This window comes from Daktulosphaira vitifoliae, unplaced genomic scaffold (assembly GCF_025091365.1).
Source record: "Daktulosphaira vitifoliae isolate Bord-2020 unplaced genomic scaffold, ASM2509136v1 Scaffold_1, whole genome shotgun sequence".
NCBI classification, from domain to species: domain Eukaryota; kingdom Metazoa; phylum Arthropoda; class Insecta; order Hemiptera; family Phylloxeridae; genus Daktulosphaira; species Daktulosphaira vitifoliae.
This window is the reverse complement of record NW_026099572.1, coordinates 72,928,066-72,952,008: the sequence shown is the minus strand read 5'-3', so window position 1 is coordinate 72,952,008 and position 23,943 is coordinate 72,928,066. Positions and strand designations below refer to the sequence as shown.

General features: G+C 25.8%; 3 protein-coding genes across 8 annotated transcripts; 2 read left to right on the top strand and 1 right to left on the bottom strand.

Moving 5' to 3' along the window:
* The first annotated feature begins 1,304 nt into the window (after nucleotides 1–1,304).
* On the top strand, nucleotides 1,305–5,130 carry LOC126894217 (uncharacterized). The gene is made up of 4 exons (XM_050665067.1): nucleotides 1,305–1,700; nucleotides 2,619–2,817; nucleotides 2,881–2,910; nucleotides 5,070–5,130. The coding sequence occupies exons 1-4, from the start codon at nucleotides 1,530–1,532 to the stop codon at nucleotides 5,120–5,122; spliced, it is 453 nt and encodes a 150-aa protein (XP_050521024.1). The 5' UTR covers nucleotides 1,305–1,529; the 3' UTR covers nucleotides 5,123–5,130.
* LOC126894206 (probable cytochrome P450 301a1, mitochondrial) lies at nucleotides 1,731–5,967 on the bottom strand. 6 transcript variants are annotated; one of them, XM_050665047.1, is made up of 11 exons: nucleotides 5,826–5,932; nucleotides 4,971–5,098; nucleotides 4,463–4,675; nucleotides 4,141–4,387; nucleotides 3,952–4,068; nucleotides 3,607–3,885; nucleotides 3,389–3,551; nucleotides 3,142–3,311; nucleotides 3,006–3,084; nucleotides 1,979–2,179; nucleotides 1,731–1,907 (listed from the first exon to the last, which is right to left on the bottom strand). In XM_050665047.1, the coding sequence occupies exons 2-11, from the start codon at nucleotides 4,981–4,983 to the stop codon at nucleotides 1,797–1,799; spliced, it is 1,593 nt and encodes a 530-aa protein (XP_050521004.1). In that variant the 5' UTR covers nucleotides 4,984–5,098; nucleotides 5,826–5,932; the 3' UTR covers nucleotides 1,731–1,796. The 6 variants fall into 6 exon arrangements, with proteins under 6 accessions (XP_050521004.1, XP_050521005.1, XP_050521002.1 ...); XM_050665048.1 differs by lacking the exon at nucleotides 4,971–5,098 and having other exon boundaries at nucleotides 4,463–4,682; nucleotides 5,826–5,967; XM_050665045.1 differs by lacking the exon at nucleotides 4,971–5,098 and having other exon boundaries at nucleotides 5,826–5,964.
* A 707-nt stretch (nucleotides 5,968–6,674) lies between these two features.
* Nucleotides 6,675–22,194, top strand: LOC126894203 (ATP-dependent RNA helicase DDX55). Its single transcript, XM_050665035.1, has 13 exons — nucleotides 6,675–6,880; nucleotides 8,441–8,751; nucleotides 9,094–9,890; nucleotides 9,951–10,061; nucleotides 14,312–14,590; nucleotides 14,672–14,880; nucleotides 15,363–15,542; nucleotides 15,723–15,814; nucleotides 16,414–16,619; nucleotides 17,421–17,595; nucleotides 17,731–17,857; nucleotides 19,521–19,818; nucleotides 22,089–22,194. The coding sequence occupies exons 3-13, from the start codon at nucleotides 9,786–9,788 to the stop codon at nucleotides 22,140–22,142; spliced, it is 1,836 nt and encodes a 611-aa protein (XP_050520992.1). The 5' UTR covers nucleotides 6,675–6,880; nucleotides 8,441–8,751; nucleotides 9,094–9,785; the 3' UTR covers nucleotides 22,143–22,194.
* Nucleotides 22,195–23,943: the final 1,749 nt, after the last annotated feature.

Below are 23,943 nucleotides of genomic sequence, written 5' to 3'. Positions count from 1 at the left end.
TATATGCATAAAAAATATAGTTAATATATATGTGCACATGATTTAAATTAATAAAATATTTTTTTTAATTTTTGAAACCATAGTTAAATATTCATGCGTGTAAATCAAATAATCGTAATCACTCTTTGTTTCCCTGGTAATAAGTACAAGGTAAATACAACACATGATAAATAATGCCTTTAATATTTTATAATACTAATATAATTACATTATTTCTGTAGTTAGACAGCAATTAATAAAAATTCTGTTTTTTTTTTTAATGATTACAATAAAACAAGTGATAAATAAAGTTTCATATTAAATCATAACTGATACAATTGGTATTGTAATAAACATTAATTTTAATAAAACCATCAACTAATCAATGATCAAATTCACAGAAACAGAAAATATAAAAACGTCAAAAAAAAAACAAGTTAAAAGAAGACGTAGGAAATATAAAAAAAAACAAATAGTATTGTATGAAAAATCTAAAAATAGTGTTGATCTGGGTAAATCTTATAGTTTATCGTTAAAGACAACTGAAGAAAAAAATGAAAGTGTTAAAAGTACTGAATTTCCTTTAAGAAAAAACCAAACTAATAATGAGAATAATTTAAAAAAAAAAAAGAAAAGATTAATTATACCTCACATTTATACAGATAATGAAACAATATTATTATCATATAACAAAGAAAAAAGCAAATGCAAACTTCGTAAATGTTTAACTGAAAAACCAGAGCATAATAGTAATAGAAATAAAAATAATATAATTTATAACGGAGAAGTTTATCCGGTTAATCTCGATGAAGTCAATGGTGATCTTAAAAATAACTATAAAAACTTGACAGAAATGAAGATATCGAAACAACTAGATGAAACAATAAAATCTACCTCGAATAATCAAAATGAAAAACATGAATCGTGTATTAGCAAAACATCTTTAACAAATATAAAAAATAGTATTGCGGTAAAACATCCATTGCATACAGAAAGAAAATATACAAAAGTTTATTACAATGAACGTCTTCGTAATGATTTTACGAAACAATTGAATTCTAATTTCAAGTATAAAAAATGGACTGAGGTAACATCTCCAAAAAATAAAGACTATTACAAGGCAAGTAAGAAGGATATCAAATTGCAAGCCCAAAAAAAAGAATTTGAATATGTGCCTCAAAGTAGCTTTTTGGATATAAATAAAAAAGAACTCAGCCAACATAATATTTTAAATTGCAAACATAAAGGCTGGGTTCAAAAAAATCAATTTGATCATTATGACTTACCAGAAAAAAAAACCAGTAAGACGCNTAAATAAAAAAGAACTCAGCCAACATAATATTTTAAATTGCAAACATAAAGGCTGGGTTCAAAAAAATCAATTTGATCATTATAACTTACCAGAAAAAAAAACCAGTAAGACGCCGCATACTTGGTTTTGCAATACGTATCAACATAGTTTTTATAATATAAATTCGCCTCAAAGCTGGAACACTAGTATTATTAAAAATATTAAACATGAATATGAACATAATAGTTCGAATGAAGTGATGTTTTATCAAGTGAAACAACAAAACTACAACAGTAATGACCATAGAGAGGATTTAAAAAAATCTTTTTTTAACAGTTATCAGTATTCTAAATACAAAGATCAAAATATCCAGTATAATTGCAATTCATATCTAAACAACAAGAGTACCGTAACAGGTCGTATACACCAGGTTAGTGAAAAGTTATAACAAAAAAAATCATTAAATTTAAAAATAATTTAAGTATATTTTAATAATTTATTATTACAAAAGAATATTTTTTAATCTTTAAGGTCTTTTTAACATTTTAAATTTTAACTCTCCGTCTGGTGCGTACATGAATGTTACTTTGTATTTTAAGGGTTCATAATGATATTCAAGTTTGTATGATCTTATAAGCTGCAAAATAATAATAATCAATATTTTAAATCAAATTAATTAAACATTTTATCTTAATGAAGTTAAATTACCTTTGCAATAAATACTTGCATTTCTAGATCAGCAAATCTTCTTCCTAAACACATTCTTGGCCCATGTCCATAAGGAAGTGATGCAAAAGGATGTATATATCCGTTTGATTGTTTCATCCATCTTTCAGGTTTAAATTGTTTACAATCTGTCACATATTCTTCCATGTTTCCCGTTACAATAGTCGGAAATACTAGCTGTATCTATAATCATTCAAATTTTTCAATAACTATTCTTTATTTAATTTATTAAGATATATGTATATATATTAATAAAAGGTTAATATTGGCTATTGAAATTTTAAAAGCTTTCTTAGTGAAATGCATCATACATATCAAAGTTTATTAAATAATCATGTCATCTCCTCTCGCGTAAACTATTTTAATTAAAATTGTTGGAAATTTTATCAATCACTATACTAGTCGATAAATTTAGGCACAATTTAATATTTTTGGTCATTGAATTTTTATGATAAACAATAAATTAACAAATTTGTTTACAAAATATGTTTCCTCCTTTTCAAAAAGAAATTTAGAATTACAATCTTATTTCTATATTCAATGTTTTAAGTGCTTTTGTATTTCTAAATATATGTATTTATACATATATTCGAAATTAATTATATTATTTTTTAAATTTTAGTATTGGATAACATGCGATCATAATTTTTCATCGTATGATTTAAGTCAAGAAACTGATAAAATATATCCATTGAAGTCAAGTCAATTCCTAAAAAATTATACAAACAAAAATGTCAATAATTCAAAATATTGTTGGGATACATACGGCGTTTCAAAGGCAAAAAATGATCTTGGATGCTATATAGAATATTTTGATAAAAGTAACAATTTAAAGATAATAATTCGAATTAATGTCAAATAATTTATCGATAATATTTTTTTAGCTTGGGAAAGTGTTATGAGAGTTATTTCAGGTAATAGTTGTACATAAAATGATAAGATAATACTGATTATGTTTTAATTCATTTTAATAACTCAATAAAAATATTTAATTTTTAATATAACTTACGCCTTTTGGTATTTCATATCCACAAATGGTCATGTTTTTTTGTAATGTTCTACCATTGCCAATAACAGTTGAATATATTCTGAAAAGATAATATTCGCATTTAGACATGTATTTTATTTTAAGTATATCAATTTACCTAAATACTTCTTTGATAAAAGCTTTTAAATAAACCATTTTATCCAATTTACTGGAATCTAATTTGTCATTTTCATTTGGAAGAATTTTTATTACTTCTTGATGGATTTTTTCTTGTTCATCAGGTCTTGTCGCTATTTGGTAGAGCATTGAACATACAGCCATTGATATCTAACAAATAAAATATTCTTAATTATTAATTCATATAAATCACAATTATTATTTAAATTTTAGTGGATTATTTATACCGTATCTATTCCAACAAGAATGAGATCCAAAGCTAATACATAGGCTGTTTTAGGGTCGGGTTCATTCGCTAAAATTCTTTCAACTAATGATAATTCATTTTCATTAATCGATGTTTTTGTTTTAAGTCTTGACATAGCGTCATCGATGTACTTCATACAAATCCTAAAAAAAAGTAAATTTTAATTTTTTCAATTAACTATAATAAATCTATTTGTACTCAATAAAATAATCCATGTTAGAAACGTATTTTGTCCAAAGTGTAGATGGTAAATAACGCCAAAATGGATATTTAAGTTCCAATAAAGCTACATTGCGCAGTGCATATTTAGCTGCATCTATGATCTTTTGAGGTTCTGAGTTATGTGGTAAATCTGGTCTCAAACATCCTAATCGAGCATCTAAAGCTACACGTCCAATGCATTCCAACGCCCACTTATGAATTTCATTATCAAAATCATGAGGCATTTCAGACTTTTTATTTTTCATTTCTTCCATTCTTTGCATTAAATGTAACGTTTATAATCAATAGCAATAATCAGTACAAGATATAATTAAGAGTTACCTTTGAATAAAATAATCTGATACTTCTTCAATAGGCTGTATATATTTTTTTACAGTTTGTGGCTGTAAAACTGGCTTTTGAACTTTTGTTCTAAATTCTCTCCATGGTTCTCCATGACTAAATCAAATTATTTTATATTAAAATTTAATTTAAATTCAGACAATAAAAAAATATATATATTTTACTTACACTCCAACTACACCAGGAAGTCTTCCAAAAAATTGCTTTCTTACTTGACTTTTGTATTTCACCAAACATGGCATAGACGGCCTGAACGGCGTATCTCCTTCTTGTCGATAGACTTTTTCTATTTCATCGGCATCATAAACAAATAACAAGTCTGGTCTACCTACAAGATTACCTAATTTTGCTATTTTTCCGTATTGTTTGTATAATATGTATGACACATTAGCCAAATCTGATATTTGGTATGGACCTATTAAAAGTAAATATTCATTATAAATAAATATTTGAAAATATATGAATATATATTATCAATTTTATTGTTTACCAATAATCGGCAACATTCTCCATGTATTTCCAATAATAGGTAATGGTGTTGGTCCTGGAACTTCACTGTATGGTTTACCTTTAGATAATTCTTCAGCAATTTCAAACTCGTTGATAGACTCCGATGATACAGCCTGAGTAGTAACAGTTGAAGATGACCGCCATCGTTTTGAGCATATTTGTAATGAGCGTATGTTTTTCATAATGTTATTACCTATTAACTATATATTAATAATAATATAAAGTTTAGATCTTCCAAATTTTCCCCCATCTTCTTATATAATATAACAATGGAAATTTTGTGAATTTTGGAAAAATAACTTAAAAATTTTCGATTTTCAACATTTTTTTTTAATAAAAGAAATTGACTACATTATTCTGGGAAAATTACTCGCAAGTATAAGAATTTTATTTTTAGAACTCCGTATGCGTTTAAAAATGTTAGCATCTTTTTTGAAATGAATGATAATTTTCCTAAAGTTTTTCGATTTAAAACTTGAAATTTTTACCAGGCATTTTCATACGTATCACAGAGAAATCCTGGAAATTTTTTTGAAATCCGGTGATTTATGTCCGAGTTTATAAGCTTCTTTTTTGTTTTGTTTTAGTCCATGCGCATCTTGGATATGCCAGACATCTTCGTGTGTATGTTTTTATATAAATAATCAATTTATTAATGAAAAGTGAGTCAAGGACAGCTACTAGAAAGTTTTATGATTATGAAATAACTACATTGTAATTTAAGTCTTTAATATAAGTAAGTATTAATATTTGTAAATAATTTTTACAGTTGTATCCAAGGTTGTTAAAAAAATCTTGTTTAAAATTTAATATAAGACCAATGTAATTTTGAAATGTTTAGTGTTTTAAACAATCAGTGTATAAAACGTACGTAATAACCCTGATTGTATCGCTGTATAAGAAAATGTTTATATCCTTTCTTAGATTAGACGCAACTATGGCAGAGGGCTTAGCCGCCTCCGAAAAATGATTGAAACTATGTATTATGAAAACATAGGGAGACAAACATTTTATCCTTAAAAAATGTTTTTTAGACGTATGTATGTCTCATAAGAATATTGAAAGTAACTTTTCTCCTTACAACATCATGATGGTGGGCAAAACAACTCAGCTAAGTTTTATTGTAATTAGATAAATGATACAATATATATCCGCAAAAAAACATTTAAAAACTAAAATTATTTATTTATGCTTATAATCAGTTCTTATATTTTCGAAAATCTGTATAAATTTTAAACGCAAATCCTATTCTAATTATCAAAGTATCAATGAAGATTTTAATAACCTTTTTTATTACTCTTTGCACAAGTCTCCGCGTAGTTAATATGTATATATATATTTACCTTTACGAAAAATTTTCATTAGGAACGTTCTAGTAGACAGTATACAACATCTCTGTAGATATTACCGCGCCACAACGTCGATAACTACTGACCATCAGTATCCAGTAAAAGTAACGGAGGATTCCATCCAATAATAAGCTATGGGGCAATGAACTACAGAAAAATATGATAATTTGTAGTGTAGCCAACGTAAACATTATAAAATCTTGGTATTTAAGTCACTATCAAAATCATACAGGTATTCAACATTTTTAACAGGAACAGTAGTGTATTTAAAACTGTATATTGGGGTCTGCATAAAAAAGTTCTCTGCCTCTTCAAAACGAAAAATAAATTAGATGATCATAAAATTGATGTCTTAGATATGTGTAATTATTTACATTATTAATATTTCATTATACAATATATATTTTTTAATAATATAATAATAATTATTTTTATTTTGCACACCAACATTACAAGATCCTATTTACACTATTAGTGTTATTTAAGCACCGGGAAATTATGAGGTAATGAGTTTGTCCTATAGTCCTTAAAAATTAGTTGCGAACTTTTTTTCTGGTTGATTCGTAAGTTTCAAAAATAACATATAAAATTTAATTTATATCATTATATTTAGCGAAGTCCTTCACTTTTATGAAGAAATATCTGATTTCCCTGGAATCCACATGTGAAACTAAGAGGTTAAGGTTCATTAACCTACCCCAATTATTTTTTTTTTAATTATATTTATTATTTTATGAAAATATTTTTAGGGTGGAGAAAAATTAATTATTAACTTTTTAATTATTAACAAAAAATTTTATTTGTTTTGCACCTCTATTATAACACCTACCTAAATTNCTACACGACCGCTACACTCCGCCGCTGTTGTCATCGTGTATTACGTTTACTTCGATTATTTTATTTTTTCCTTACTGTATATACATTTATTTTCTTTTAGTGTTTATACGTCTATTTACGTGTTATAATTTTGTTTAATAAAGTCTACCGCCATTAAAATAATTGTGTGTTGTAAGATATAACCCACACTCGTATATACTTTTAGCCTATAAGTAATTGACCTAAATATATATAATAATATGTATTTTGTATAATAAAATATATAATCAACTAAACTCATGCATTTTTAAAACAATAAAATTACATTATTCGCTGTAGTAAAACACTTTCGGAAATGAAGTTATTAAGGGTATCAAACTCTCAAAAATATATATGTATATGTTAAGGAAGGGTAAAATTAAAAGCACTCAAAAATTTCACTCTATTAGTATAAAATAACTCCTCAAATTCAAATTTTATGTTCATATAACTGCTTGCACACAATTACAAAAATTAGCTAGATAACTAAATGGTTCAATTTTTTTTCTTAAATTTTAAAAAGTATATATATATATATATATTATATTCGTTTTATACTCTTGAGGATTTTTAACTGATATGTTTTCAGTGACAACAAAAAAAATTAATTACTAGTCTATGAAATAAAAAAACTATTAATCGAATTTACAATTTTTAATTAATAATTACCAAAATAAAATTTTAGTACGTTGGATTTCTTTCTATACCTTTTATACTTATATTTAGCCTGCCTTTTTCGAGCTCTATCAAATGGTGAATTAATTTTGTAATAGCTCAAAATAAAATTAAATAACGAGGGGTTTTTACTTAGTATTTAAGTTTAGCAAGATGATGGTTTATTCTGGGTTATTACTTGTTTATTAAAATATGATATTTATATCTCTATTGGGGTTGTAGATTCCGAGGGTTTAGAACAATAAAGATAAAAAGATATAAAGAAAAAAATGTAGATCCCCTTTATTAAGGAATAAATATTAATTATTTGTTAAGAACCTTTAATATGACACTGAGCAATGGGGCGGTAATCTGATCATCGAAACCCTGTAATGTGTATTTTAAGGTGTCCCTTATTTTTTAAATTTTGGAAATTCTTCGGGCTCACCCCTCAAATTTGTGTGTATACATATAAAATGTGGCAGCAAAAAATTTCCGGCCAATCAGATAAGTTTAATCCGTGCCAATTTGGCATTGAAAATAGACCAAAAATGGTAGTCTTTTCGTTTTTAGCAATTAACTTGTAAATTAGCACTCTCACAAAAAAAATTATTGAAATTGAATTGTAAATTTATTAATTAAATTTACAATTCAATTTCAATAATTAAGAATTTAATTTATATAAAACAATTATTGTTTTATATAAATTAAATTCTAACAGTTTTTCTTCTATATCCATTAGTTTTGCTGAAAAATGCCAAATTACGTAATATTTCATAAAATTGTTAAAATAGGCATATTTACAAATATTTCATCATATCTGACGAACCATTTGTGTTACGACCTAATATTTCATACAAAAATTGTTTAAAATTAAATTTTACAAAATAAAAGTAATAAGTAAAAATGTCATTGAACCGATCGTTTTATTGCTACAGCTTAAATAGCTCGATCAAATTACGATTTTTACTAAATATATGAGTTTTATTGCTAGATTCTGTTAATTATCATCTGGTATATGATAAATAAGGTATACTCAAAGCAAAGTGTACCATATTTATCAGATGATATAATTATAATAAGTTCTTTTTCATCCATAGGATCTGGAAACGAAAAACCTTTTAATGTTTTAGCAAAACGGAATAAAAGGGGACAAACAAATTTCATAGTACCGAAACTTGTAGCTGAGTCAGATCGGTGTAAAATAAGTTCACAAGACGTAATTTATATTATTCAAGCAACAGTAGAAGCTTTATGCCATGAAGTTGATTTTTTTATTATAAATAAGTCTTCAGTACATAGATGTAGTGATGCTATGCGAATTGAACAGGCTATTTTAATAGACTATAGGTGCTTTGTGCCATATTTTTCGTATATTGAGCGCGAGACGCTTATTTTCTCAATAATACTGGTATTTTTGTTCATTATTGTTTTAAGCTTATTTTAAAAATTATTTTTAACTTTTTAGTTCGATGTGCTTTAAAAGCATGTTTTTTTATTTTTTTTTAACTATATTTATTTTGCATGCGTCTTCAGTAACTTATCTATTAATTTTTATCTATAATAAAAAATAATAACAATTAATTTTGTAAATTTTAATAAATATAAATATAGTTTAAAAAAACTAAAAAAACACGCTTTTAAACATGTCAAGAATATTAAAACTAAATTCGGTGTTCTTTTTGTATTTTTTTTACTAATTATTTAATTTGTAATATATCAAAAAGTATTTTATAATATTACACTTTTTAAGCTTCCAGGCGTACGATGTGGATTGAGAACTTTATCCCTAACTCACTGATAAAAACGTTGTCCTTAAAGATATTCAGACATGTCAGGATCACTTTGAAGATAAAATATTAAGTTGAATAACGTAAATTAATTTTTTTTTTTTCGAGGATATAAAAAATTTAAAAAATGATCTAACGTCCAATGCACAATACAAAAGATGTTTTTTATCATTAACTTGAACGACTATTATTTAATCTGCAATAGTTAAAAAGACTAATGTAGGTAGATTAAAAATAGGTAAAATAGTTTATCAATAAATAGTACATAAAAACTACTCAAATTTTGGGTAGTTTATGAAATTCCATTAATATACATTGATTTAGGTGTACACATGCATTACCAATTATTCGATACAATAATTATAGGAAAATATGCTGTACAATAATTTAACAACTTATATGTGGTGACACTGCATTAAGGCAGATTAGAGTTATCAGTAAATCAAAAAATACACCATCTGACCATATCCAATCTGTACCATTCTTCATATTAATATCAAATGTAAACAAATCTAGGAGCACGTGATTAATTTTATCATTTTACAATGGAAATTTCTGAAAAACTTTGTTTAAGCATATGTGGACAATAATTACTAGAATAGAATAAGACAAATTTTAATCCTATAAACTTATACTTTTATTTGATTAGAAAAACATGACTTCAGCCCCTTCGTTAAAGTGGGATGATGCAAATCTATCACTTCCAGTGCTTAAAACAATAAAAGAAAATTTCAAATTTGATTCTATGACTCCAATCCAGGTGTTTATAATATAACTTTAAATATCTTTATCAACTCATGTCATTCCATATGATTTTTAGGCAGAATCTATTAGAAATTTTCTAGAAAAAAAAAAAGATGTGGCTGCTGAAGCTGTGACAGGGAGTGGAAAAACTTTGGCATTCCTGGTTCCAATGTTAGAAATAATTCTGGTAAGTTGAATAGATATAGAAAATTATTTAGCAGGAAATGACAAGAAAATTAATGTAACGTTGATGTATTATAATTTAATATTTGCTTTGTAAGAATCATATTAAAGTTCATTATTTTAATTAAATTTTATACAAAAAAACATACTGTTTTGTTGAATAAATTTCAAAAAATTTATTTTTGTTCAAGCTTATATTATGAATAAACTTAAATAAAAAGTTGTCTAATTGAGTGTTCATTAATTAATCTAGATTTTATGTGTAAAATGATTATTTTTCAACAATTTTTGTTTATTTTTTAAGGAATGTGACTTAATCATTCACAGTCTTAATATCTATTAATTTTTTTCTATTTATAAAAGGCTTTATTGTTTAAACAGTAAAATTATCATTATCATTATAAACATAGTGTAGAACACTTGTTTATAAACACAAAAATAGTATAATATATAATTATAAAAAATTGCAATCAAAAATTATATATAAAATTTTACTTTAACTTCTATATCTTAAGCCCACCAATTTTACTATATTTAAATTTTTAGTTTCAATGTGAAGCAAAAAAGGTATTAATTTTACTATGATGTGTTTCTTTTTTGTGTATGTTACCACTTATTCTCAGCTCTCACTGGATCAATTTTGATGAATAATATGTCAAAAAATCATAAATCTTATCTTGTCGATGAAATTACCCTCAAAAATTGAAATAATTTTCCTTGTTCTCCGTAAAGAGAGGAAACCCTCAAATACCTACAAATTTAAAAATTGGTAATTTTTTAATTTTTTTTTAGTTAAAACGGTTATAACTTTTTGAATAATAGATGAAAAGAAACAAACAATTTTTTTATAGATACATTAGGTTTACCTATCATTTTTTTTGTAAATCTGACCGTTCATTTGCACATGGAGGATTCAAAATGTTAACATTTTCACAAAAAATTAACTTTTGAAAACATTCCAGAAATACTGACACTTTTATATATATCTTAAATTAAAGTGTATGTAATATATTTTACTATAAAAAAAAAAATTTTGAACTTAAGTTTATCTTCATGGTAATAATGTCTACCGTATTCAAAAATATGCTATTTTTGTAAAGAAATTCTCGGTTTTGTAGTTTATTTTAGAATACCTTACTAAAAAAGTACACCGATTTAATAATATAATTGACATAGCATATAATGTAATGTTGCCGAATCTATAACACTTATGTCTTTAATGCTTGGGTTCACATCCTCCTATGGCAATGAATTTTTTTGAGTTAAAAAACTTATTTGATTTTTGTTTAATTTTTTTTTAATAACTTCAGTAAATATCAAGGATCCTATCACTGTAGTGTCCCCTCGTGAAAATAAATTTCTTATTTATATTAAAATTATTTTATTATGTGATTTTTTTTTTTTTTTTGTGGCTGTCATTTATTTTCTTAGCTCTTGATCTACTTTTTTCAATGATACATCAAATGATGACAATTCATATCTGATTGAAGATATTACCCTAAAAAATTTACTTTATCAATTAATAAGTTTATTAGTCCACATTCTCCATGTTGAAAATTAAAATCATTCATTTCTTGTATTTTTAAAGTATTTATTGTCAAATTAAGTTTGATAATATTATAGATTTCAACTACAAAATTAAATCATTTTACTTTGCAATTCATTAATTTTTTTACTCTGTCTGTGTGTGCTACTACCAGTCTATAATATTCCAAATTTTTTGGTAACATGTTGCTGTATAAATAATTTCTAAAAAAAATAATTTTTAGTTTCACCTGAATTTAACAATGTATTTTTACAATTATAATCAAAATTAATAATACACTCAATTGAGTAGTTTTGTTTAATAACTTTTTGAATGTTTTTTTTAGTTAAAGTAAATAATTAAATTAATTCAGTTCTTTATATTTAAATTGTAAAATCTTATTAAACATATAAAAGTTATTTAGAAAATGATTAAGGGTATGGTTTTAGTGCGAAACGTGTGGTTGAAGAAAGAATCCTGGATTTCGCAGTATCGTATGATCTTGCTGTGGTAATTATTTATTTTAGAAAGCGCCAAGAAGATTCATAGATCACAGATTGATTATTTGATGTGTAAGAGAGAGAGAATTAAGCGAGTAAAAGATAGTAAAGTTATCCCAAACAAGAATGTAACTTCACAACATAGACTGATGGTAATGAAGTTGTTGTGCAGTTAGAAGAAAATATACAAAAACAGAAAGAACACAGGAGAAAAATCTAGGATCGGGTGATGGAAATTGAAAGGAGAAAATGAACAAGTGTTTTTAAAGAAGGTAAAAGAGAGGACAGCGTGGAATGTCATTGGAGACATAAATGATGTGTGGAATAGATTTGCTAGCTATGTAAAGAATACTACAAAAGAGATTGTTGGTGAGAGTAGGAGTAGAATGCCGTAAGACAAGGAAACTTGGTAGCTGGATGAGGACGTTCAAAAATCATAGAGGCTAAGAAAAAGCAGTTCAAAATATGACAGAAAGAGAATAGATTAGTTGGAGTATAAACTCTTGTGTAAAGAAGCCTAGTGTGTGGTTGGTGAAGCAAAATTTAAGAGGTAAGATTAGTTGTATAATAGTCTAGGAACATAGGAAGGCGAGAAATAAATCTATAGACTTGCAAAAGTAAGAGAAAAAAGGACTAAAGATTATCATTATGTAAGGTGTATAAAAAGTGCTGATAAGAGGGTGCTAACGAACGATGATGGTATGAAAAAAAGGGGAAAGAGTATTTTAAAAACTTACTGAATGAGGAGTATCCAAGAAAGATATTAGACATTAAAGGATATCTCATGGAATAGGGACTAGTAAACTTAATTAATGAACAAGAGGGTGTAGTAGGCTGTGGCATCAATGAAAAAGAATAAAGAAATAGGATTAGATGTATTGCCAGTAGAAATATAGAATATATAAGGTGGTGGTAGCATTAAAAATAAAGAAAGGTACATTAATATAATAGCAGATAACTACGATGGCACTTGTACCAAGGTTAAAAGTGTTGGAGGAGTTACAGAAAGTTTTAGGGTAAAAGTAGGAGTGAACCAAGGTTCTGCTTTAAGCCCTTAATTATTTTCTATAGTGATGGATGAAATTACTAGAGAAATAAAAGGAGAGGTTCTGTGGTATATGTTGTTTGCTGACTATATAGTGTTAATAGGAGAAAATAGAAAGATAATTAATCAAAGACTTGAGGTGTTGAGATCAGTGAATGCGATATGAGAACGGCTGATGTGGGAGGTCATGTCAAGTGGAAGTTTAGGATAAGGATGGCCATTCCTCAGTAGTTGGTATTAAGGCAAGGAAAAAGAAGAAGAGTATTTATTCATTATTAAACATTTAAATAAAAAAAACTACTTATCAAGATATAATTAAAGAAATAGGATTTGATGTTGCTTTTGTAATTATTCATCAATTTCTTAAAATAAAACACCATCTACAGATTTGCATTGAAATTTCAAAAAAATATTGAATTCTTGTTGAAATTTTTGTTCTATTAAAAAGAATTTTTTTTCTTACTTTGACATTACTTTAGAATAAATTTCCTTAATTGTAATAACAGTTTTAAAATACAGTAAAAATATTTTGAAAATGAAATATTTTAGAGTAGCACTTAGCAGAGATGAGAATGCATAGATGGATGAGTGAAGTGACTAGAGAAGATAGGATAAAGAACAAACATATTAGAGGGAGTATAGGTGTAGCATCAATTGTGGGTAAAATGAGAGAAAATAGACTTAGATGGTTTGGTCATGTTATGAAGAGAGAAGAATCGAAAAATGTAAAAACAGTTATAGAAATGAATGTTGAAGAAAGAAGAGATAGAGAAAGACCAAAAAAGAGATGGAGGGTTGTTATTGAATGCGATATGAGGATGGCTGCTGTGAGCGTAGAAAAAGAAGAAAAGTATTTATTCATATATTTATGAGATTTTTTTAAGTAGCACTTATTAAAACTTTTCTAAAATTGAAGAACCTTTTTACCCATTTTTAGCAATGATAGGTGGTTCAACTAGATTAAAATCAAGTTCTTTTGGCGAATTGATTATTAAAACCTTTACAGTGAATGCTGACAAATTTTATGGACAGACATACAAAAACATACACAAACCATCATAAAACCAATACCATTTTAGCTTTGCTTCAAAGCTAAAATACTTCAATTTAGAATGGTCATTTGACTCATACAAATCAATTTTCACCTTATACTACAATATCAAAAAACTAATTTATTTATTTAGAAACGAAGTGAACCTTGGAAAAAACATGAAATTGGAGGGCTTATTATATCTCCCACTAGAGAATTGGCTTCTCAAATTAGTCAAGTCCTTGCAGAATTTTTAAAAAATATTGATGGTTTAACTCAATTGCTGACACTTGGAGGCAATCCTATTGAACTCGATGTAAAAACACTTAACACAAATGGAGCTAATATATTAGTAGCAACACCAGGTCGCTTAGAAGACTTACTTACTAGAAAAATACCAAATTTAAATATTCATAAATCTTTGAAATCAGTAGTAAGTGAAGTTTATAGCATTTTTAGTAGTATATAATATCTAAAAGGTTAAAAAAACCATTTTTAATTAATTTTTTTTCAGGAAATGTTAGTATTAGATGAAGCTGATAAATTATTTGAATTAGGTTTTGAAAAATCAATTAATACAGTTTTACATTATTTACCAACACAAAGAAGAACTGGATTGTTCTCTGCTACTCAAACTAAACAAGTTGCAATGCTAGTAAAAGCAGGACTTCGTAATCCTATAATGATCGTAGTTAAAGAAAAACATTGCTTGAATCCAAAAAGGTGAATTTTTTTTAAATTATAGTTACAATATTATGTCATAATATATGTAAGGAAAATATATTTTTAATCATCATAAATTGATTATTAACACGTTCGCCCCGACGTGGCCACCGGTGGCGCACGGATCAAATTTCGGTCAAAAGTAAATATGTGTATAAAATNCGGATCAAATTTCGGTCAAAAGTAAATACGTGTATAAAATACTCCGCAATGCCATTTTATAGCGTACAATCACCATAGTAACCGTGTCCACCGGTGGCGCACGTCGGGGTTTTGAAAACTACTGCGTGTACCACCGGTGGTACACGTCGGGGTTTTGAAAAAGTTTAAAAATCGGAAAAGAATTTGTCGGGGCGAACGTGTTAAGTTATCTTATAATTTAATAGTATATATTGATAATTTATTATGCTATTATTTATGTCATTAGTTCAAAAAAATCAAACTACTTAAATTATTACTAGACTTGTTTTTATTGATTTTAGTCAGCAAATTGAAGCTATTTCTACTCCTGTGACATTAAAAAATTTTTATACAATATGCGAAGCTGATAAAAAGTTAGCTTATTTAGTTAACTTTTTAAAAACAAATGGATTAAACTTAAAATATATGTTATTCTTATCAACATGTGCATGTGTTGAATATTTTTCAATAGTTCTAAGAAGGTAAAATATTTTGAAAATATTATTCTTTTTATTTATTGATATGAATCTATTAAATTCCTTTAGTGTTTTAAATATTATGTGTCATGTCACACTTTTTTTCAAAAATACTTCTCCCGTACTATAGTGAAAATCATTAATACAATCTAAACATTAAATTTGCTTATTTTTTGTTTAATTCAGCTTAATACCAGAAATCAAATTATTTAGTTTACATGGAAAAATGAACAGTAAAAGGTATAAAACTTTCCAAGTATTTTGTCTAGCAGAAAGGGGTTAGTAATATTAAATTATCTGTTTTAATGTAAGTTTCATTAATCTATCATGTTATTCTTCTTATATATATATATATTATACAGGTATACATTTTTATTATAAGATAATATAAAAATTATAAAAAATATTATATAAAAATTATATTGTATAAAAAAATTTTAAATTATTAAAATTATAAAATAATTAAATTCCTTAATAACTTATTCAATAGAGATAAGATTATCAGTGCAAAAGTTGGTTAAACTTATTTGTGAAAAATCGATTTCAAATGATAAAAGAATGTTCTACTTAAATCAACTAATTCATAATTGTAGTATTTCTAATTCAAAGACTTGACTATTATCCTAAAAATTTTAAATTTGACTATAACAATGTGTTTTATTCATGTTTAAAATAAAATTTTGAAAGCAGGTTAGAATATTTTTTTTCCAATAATTTAAAGTATACTTTTTTAGAAGATTTAAAGGATATATTTTAATTTTGATGAAAAAAATTATCACTCCAATTTAACTTGATTTATTATTTTATTTATTTCTATTATTCCGCTAATTAAATGGATATGTCTTGTTGTAAAATTTACCCATTTCATTATTTTTAGGAATATTATTATGTACTGATGTAATGGCTCGAGGTGTTGATATACCTGAAGTTAACTGGGTTATTCAATATGATCCTCCTAGTAATGCATCTTCATTTGTTCACCGAGCAGGTAGAACTGCTCGTGTTGGTAAAAATGGGTCTTCTTTAATAATATTAATGCCTAATGAAGATGTATATACACACTTCATATTTTCAAACCAAAAAGTAAGAATTTTTATATAGGGTGATTCATTAAGGATAAGACACTTATTTTCTTGACACACTATTAAAAATTTTTAATTTTGTAAAGGAAAATATTGTTTGATTCAAAAAACTCTACAACAATATGTAGGTAAATAATTTTTTTTTCATCTCTTCGGGGTTACAATACTTATCATTAACTTTTTAAATGAAAACCACTATTTTTAAATTGATAATATGATAGAAAAATTGTACAAACATTTTTGTTTTTATAATTATTTTTACCGATATATCATTTGTTTTTTGAACATGTTCAAGTGTTTTTTAACCAAATTTCTATTGTTATTTTATTGTTTTGTATACAGAAGACTTTGATGACGAAGAATAGACATATACTCTTATATTTCAGACCAGTTAACTATCATATATTGTTGAACAACCAGTGAGAAAATTTTTTTGATAACTACCATAAAAATAATTCATGAATCATTGAAACAGATTATTGTTGCCTCCAGTATTATAAAAACCAAATTAGTGATAAATTTCTATTTTGAATTCAAAACTTTAAACAATTTTTAAAAATGAACAATTAATCTAAAAAAACAAAATTGTTTCTAAATTATTTTCTATTATACTATTAAGTTAAAAATAGAAGTCTAAAAATTTTATTTACCTATATATTATTGTAGAGTTTTTTGAATCAAACAATATTTTCCTTTACAAAAATTTAACATTTTCAATATTTCTGAGAAAATGAATGTCTTGTCCTTAATAAATCATCCTGTACTTTATCAAAAAAATTATAATAATTTTATAACTTATAAGGTAGTACTTGAATCTTTACCACCAATAGAAGTTAAAAATGTTGAAGAAGTTGTTCAAAGAGTACGTAAACGTCAACTTAAAGATAGAAATGTTTTTGACAAGGCAAATAAAGCATTTGTATCATATATCCAAGCGTACTCAAAACATGAATGCAATTTAATATTGCGTGTGAAAGGTTATAAAGAGTTTTTAAGTTTTTCATTCATTTTTTTTTTTTTAAAGTTTGCGTATAATGCATTAACATAAGTTATATAAATAAATAAATTTAATACAAAAATGTATGAACTTTTCTTAATATATTTTGTTTTAGATTTAGAATTTGGGAAACTTGCTACAGGTTTTGGGCTTCTTAGGCTTCCAAAAATGCCAGAACTGAAGAACAAGACCATTAATGATTTTATGCCCATTGATGTTGATTTTAACTCCATCAAATATCAGTATATATATATTTTATATATTACTAAAATAACAATATAACATTAATTATAATTAATTATTATTATATACTGAATAGATCAATAAAATGGGCAATTATATAGAATGTTCAGTAATAAGGAATTGGATTTTTATATCTCTCATTGTTTATAAAAATTGACCAGTTTCCTTACTTACTGAACACCTATATATAAACTCTATAAAACATTGTATTTGATAGGGAGATAGTATTTTAATGTTATATTTAAAGCATTTAATAATCATTAAAATTAGTGATGGGAAATATTGAATAGTAACTATCAAACTATTCGATAGTTGTCCACTATTCAAACTATTCGATAGTCATTCAAAAACTATTCGAATAGTAAAAATATTCGATAGTCTATTCGAATATTTTTTTAAAACTATTCGGTACCTCTATTCGAATAGTTTTTAAAATATTTGATAGTTTATGTTAAAAATAAAATATTCGGTTGTATAAAAAGTTCGAATAATTAATCAATAGTTTAAAATATTTGAAAATGCTCATTACTAATTATTTTTATTATTAATTGTATCATATTTATAATCTTAGTACCCTGAATAAACAGTTTTAAAACAATCCTATTTAGATCGTTAGTGTTATTAAAATAGCAAAACTATAAATACAACTATAATTTTACATAAGACCAATATTTTAGAAAATTTAACTTTACATATTTTTTTTTTTACGAAACATTTTGTTGTAAAATGATTATTTCGAAAATTAAGAATGATTTATATTCAAAAAATGAATTTTACCAAATTATTTTTTTATTTTAATTTTTTGAGCAAGTAAAAATAATTTTAGAAAATTTTTGTAAATACCATTTTAAAAGAAAATATTAAAATCTATAATTTAAATTCTATACATTAATTTTCAACCCATATTTATCAGTTTTTACCAATGACTCACAAACTAAAAATAAATAAAATGGTACTTTTTACTGTTATTAATTGTATAATAATTTATTTTAAGTATTCGCTAATTAACTTCTTATTATAATTAATTGTACTTCATACAAATTTTAATTAGAACTAATCGAATATTTTTAAAAACTATTCGATAGTCTATTCAGATAGTTTTAAAAACTATTTTATAGTTTAAAAACTATTCGATAGTTTATGCTAAAAACACCCTATTTGGTTGTACAAAAACAATTCGAATAGTTATTCGATATAATTGTTTGCCAATTTTAACAGTTCAGTTTTTTTCTGGAGGTAGGAGTGGGTTATAATAAGAATAAGAATATGTAAAACTACTCTATGGACACTTAATGTTTTTGAACAAAAGAAAATGGGGAAAAGACCACAAATTACACAAGTAATGCACAATTTATATGTTTTTTAGCTATTTTGTTATAGTAAGTTAAAAGTTTAAAAGTATCTTAAGAGGTGACTTTTGTTTTCTTATTTTAATGAAAGTCCTTTGTCATACAATTTTTAAATAATCCAAAAAAAAAAAAATAATCTTGCAAATAAAACTGTTAAACAAATGACAAACAGTGCTGCTGAATGCTAAGGTGGTGACTAAATAATGAATACTGCTTCACACCACATCTTAACCTTGTATTATAACTAATAAATTTAAAAAAACCTAAATATTGAATTTAAATTTTATCCTTAGTTAATATTTAATTCCTTTAGAAATAATGAAAGAGAAGAATCTCGACAGAAAAAGTTGAAAAACTATTTAGAAACGGGAATGTGGCCATGTCGAATAAAACACAAAAAAGGTCTTAAACAATCAGTTGCTTGGGCTGATGCTAAACAAAAAAAATTAGAAAGAAGAGAAAAACGAAAAAGAAAGAAAGAATTGCGTAAACAAATGGAATTGGAAGGAAAAGCCAAAATAAAAAAAAAACGTGAACAAGTTTTTACTGAAGATGAACTTAACGATTTAGCAAAAGATATTGCACTAATGAAAAAGTTAAAAAATAAGAAGGTTTGTAGTTTTTTTTCTAAAAAATTTAAGTTTTTGAAATTTCAATTATAAAATCCTTGACACTTTAATCAAGTTATTTATAATTGCTAAAATTTTAAAAATTATTAAGTTAAGAATTATAGCAATAGGTTTAAAGTAGCGGTACTCACTAAGATTTTTAAAAGCCCAACTATGAATTTTAAAAATTTCTTGCAGCTACATACTAAGGAAAAAGGTTTTATTCTCCTAATGTACCCTCTAGTAAATTTAGTTTTAATGTGAGCCATATAATATTTGTTATAAAGCTGCATATGGCCTATGAACTAAATAGTAAGTACAGCTGGCTATTATTTCTATCATAACACATTGTTTGTATACACCAACTGAAAATTCCATATACTAAACTAAGAATGTAAAATATTATAAACAAATTCTATTATCAAAATCTATTGGTTTGAACTTGTATATATCATATTTGCAGGGTGCTCTTCTAAGGAATTCAATAGAGGAAAGGATCTTTAGCCTTTTCCCCTTATCGATCTCTCCTTTCCTATCTATAACATATTGTTAAATATTTTGTAGGGTGATAATACCAGTGAATGAACCTACTAATTGACAAACACCACAAAGTTTTAACTTATAAAATATTTTCATTTAGTCCTACCTCAATATTACAATTTTTGATACATCAATAGCTATTCATTCAATGGAAATTATAAAATGAAATCATTCAGTATAATATTATAAATTAAAATTGTCATAGTTAATTATAAATATTTTTACATTGTTATTATAGAGAATTTTCCAATAAAGCACTCGTAGCTTTATGAGTGTGATATGAAAGTATAAATTAATAAATAGTTTTAAAATATGAAAAACTCTTAACTATTCATTCACTGGTGAAGTCATCTATATAATTTATATATGTATCATTGATCTTTTTTTTATTATTTTTTGTGAAAACTTTAAATGAAATAATCTATTTATACTTTGGGCATTAAAGTTAATGTTTGCCAATTGGCAACTTACAATAATATTTTATTTTAAAATTAATTAGTTAATCATTTTAAGTATTTTTAATTGCATTACCCTGATTTTACAAGTTCTTTTAATATTTTCTCGGCAGTTAGTTCACATTTAAAATAATTTATGTACAAAAATTTAAATGTTATGTTCGATTTAAAAAAAAAATTGTGTGTTTTCTATAAAAATATCAAATTTTTATATAGTTTTTAAAAATACTTGAAATAACTTTTTAAATATATTATTTATTAATTATTAATAACTTATAGTCTTCAAGAATTAGTAATTTTGTTTTAAATCTGTGACCAAAATTGAATAACCATCATTCCATTATATAATATACATAAAAAAATTCGTCGTTTTAAGAGTTTTTGGTAACTATACAAAAATTTGCAATAATTAATTTGTGAAAAAATTATTGACGATAACGCTAAAGACATATTGTGTCATGTGTTATTTAAAGCTATGAAAATCATAAATTCANGATAACGCTAAAGACATATTGTGTCATGTGTTATTTAAAGCTATGAAAATCATAAATGTGCACATCTTTAGACTTGAGGTAAAAAATAAAATATTTAAATGAACATTTTATTATTAAGTAATACATCTGAGTATTGAAAAATTTTAATGGAACAAACTCCCTAATGTATACCCTTTTAAGTAAATGGATAACGGCCGTGGTTAAATTACATAATTGCAAAGTAAATCAAATGCGATAAAAATTTTGTTCTCTGGGGATACCGTTGTAAAGATAGTACGAAAGCAATTTGATTGAAAACACTTAAAAAAAAGTGCAAGACAGTCTGAGAGATTTTTTATTGTATATATAAGAAGTTTTATCTCTAAAAATTAAATTTAACTCGTAATAATTTTATACAAATTCAAAAAAAAAAATTGGCAAAGAAAATGGTACGTTTAGCCGGAGTATGCTGAAATCAGGTGATCAACTTGTTTGTGTTTTTAATAGACTCTGGAATCAATTAATACACAAAATTAGTCTCAGAATTTATATGACCTACACCAATTAAAAGTAGCTTAATTCCCTCTCTCCAGCGATAAGTTAGCTAATAATTCTGTATTATGACTAATATTTCTGAAACTCATCGTCTGATAAAGCTAGATAAATTATATAAACTAAAAATGTTTAAATATTACTATTATATAGTTAAAAGATGTCATATCGTATTTCATGAAGACATTTTAGTTCTCAGTAATCACATAAATTAAAGTAAATTTTTTACTAATGTGTATTATTCATATTTCAGATTTCAAAACAACAGTTTGACGAAGAATTTGGAAATATTCACGCAGTTGATTAGTTTTAACATGTTATTATAATTCGTTTAAATAAAATTTTATACGTTTAAAAAAGTGTATATATAAATATTTTAATATTTTGAAGATGAGGTTAAATGGATTCTCTAACTTACAAGTGTTAATGATATCTATTAAATAATTTAAATAAAAATATTTTTTTGCTGAATTTTAAAGAGTTCAAAAAATAAAAATTTTCTATTATTAAATATTATATACATTAATCCATAATTGTTTATCGTTATCAGCACTTAAGCCTCTATCCCAACAAAAAATTTGACAGAATTTTTACTGCGCCTGTCCACTTGACCCAACCTATGGCTGAAGGAATCTAATCCATAAATTTTTATAATTTAAAAAATAGCTACCAAGTTTAAACTCAATTAGACTCCATTAACACGTAGTGAACTTAACGTTTCACGTGGAACTGATAATTTAATCGTCAAATAATTTCTTCTGTTGTTTTGGCAAAAAAATTGCAGACACTTTTTATCAGTATTTGTTCATCATCATCATACATTAAAGACAATCCCTTGTTGTTGAAGCCACTCTTTTCTGACGCCAAATTCTTCAGTGAAACAAAAAACGCACAGTTCACGAGTTCCAGTATATTTTTAAAATATTGCTTCCTTTGGCTTCTTCTTGGTTTCTTTCCATTTATTTTTCCTTCGAAGATGTTGATTATAAAGTCATTGTGTCGGATGATGTGTACGATTAACTATTTTTCTTGATTCAATCACCTTTATTAGCTGTCTTTCTTCGAGTACTTGCTCATTTCTTTTCTTGTGTTTATTATTTTTCTCCATATTTATAACTCTAATGCTTCTGTCTTATCAATAATCCATGTTTCACTGCCATATGAAAACTGTTTCGTACGAGGCAGCTATATTGTAGGATGGCTAATTGTGCATCGCACTAAAAAGCCGTATTACCTTAAGCCTGTTAAAATAGCTATTATTGGAGAGGGAGGTGCACCTGGGAGGCTAACCGTACATACAATAAGTAACGAGAATAGACAATAATTAAATAACAAATAACCACATATTAGAAGTTCTTTAAAGAGTATCTTAAATTTAAGGGGGGCTTTAATACTAATGGCCGGCGAAGAGACATAAAACAAAATAGTTTAACTCCATTAAAAAAATAATATAAAACTCAGCTGAATAGATGAAGTTGTTAATAGTGATGAGTGCACTATATGAGATCTTGTGGTAATAGTGTCGAACATCTGAGTATCGCGAGTTAGTATAGATCCAGCACGTAATGGCAGATGAAAACAGACAGCGGAAAAGCGACGACGGCAATGAAGTTATTTAGTGATGGTCATGGCCCAATCACTGATGGCTTCCAAGGGCACGAGAACTTAGAGTACAAAGGTGCAATAAATAAATAATAAGAAAAACGGCGTACAATGGCCGAACAATTTACCATTCAAGTGAAGGCGCTTGATACAAAAAAAAATATGACACAAAACAATTGACCCACAGACTTACGACGATGGACAAAAGCACACTCCAGACAAATGTTTTAACGAATACTTTACGCATGCTAATGCTCAGATATTTATTGATGAAAAGCTGATTCTTGTTTTGGAATTATTGCATTCCCAATGCTATTCTTCTTTTGATGTCTGGTGTTGATTTATTATTGAAAGCTATGATACTTCCAAGTTAACAGAATTTTCGGACCTGTTGTAATCATGTTGTCTTGTTTTTCATCAGATCTATGCTTAATTCAAAGAAAAAATTGAATTGATATAGCGACAAAGGGCATCTTGTCTCACTCCTCTCCTTATTCTTGCTTCTT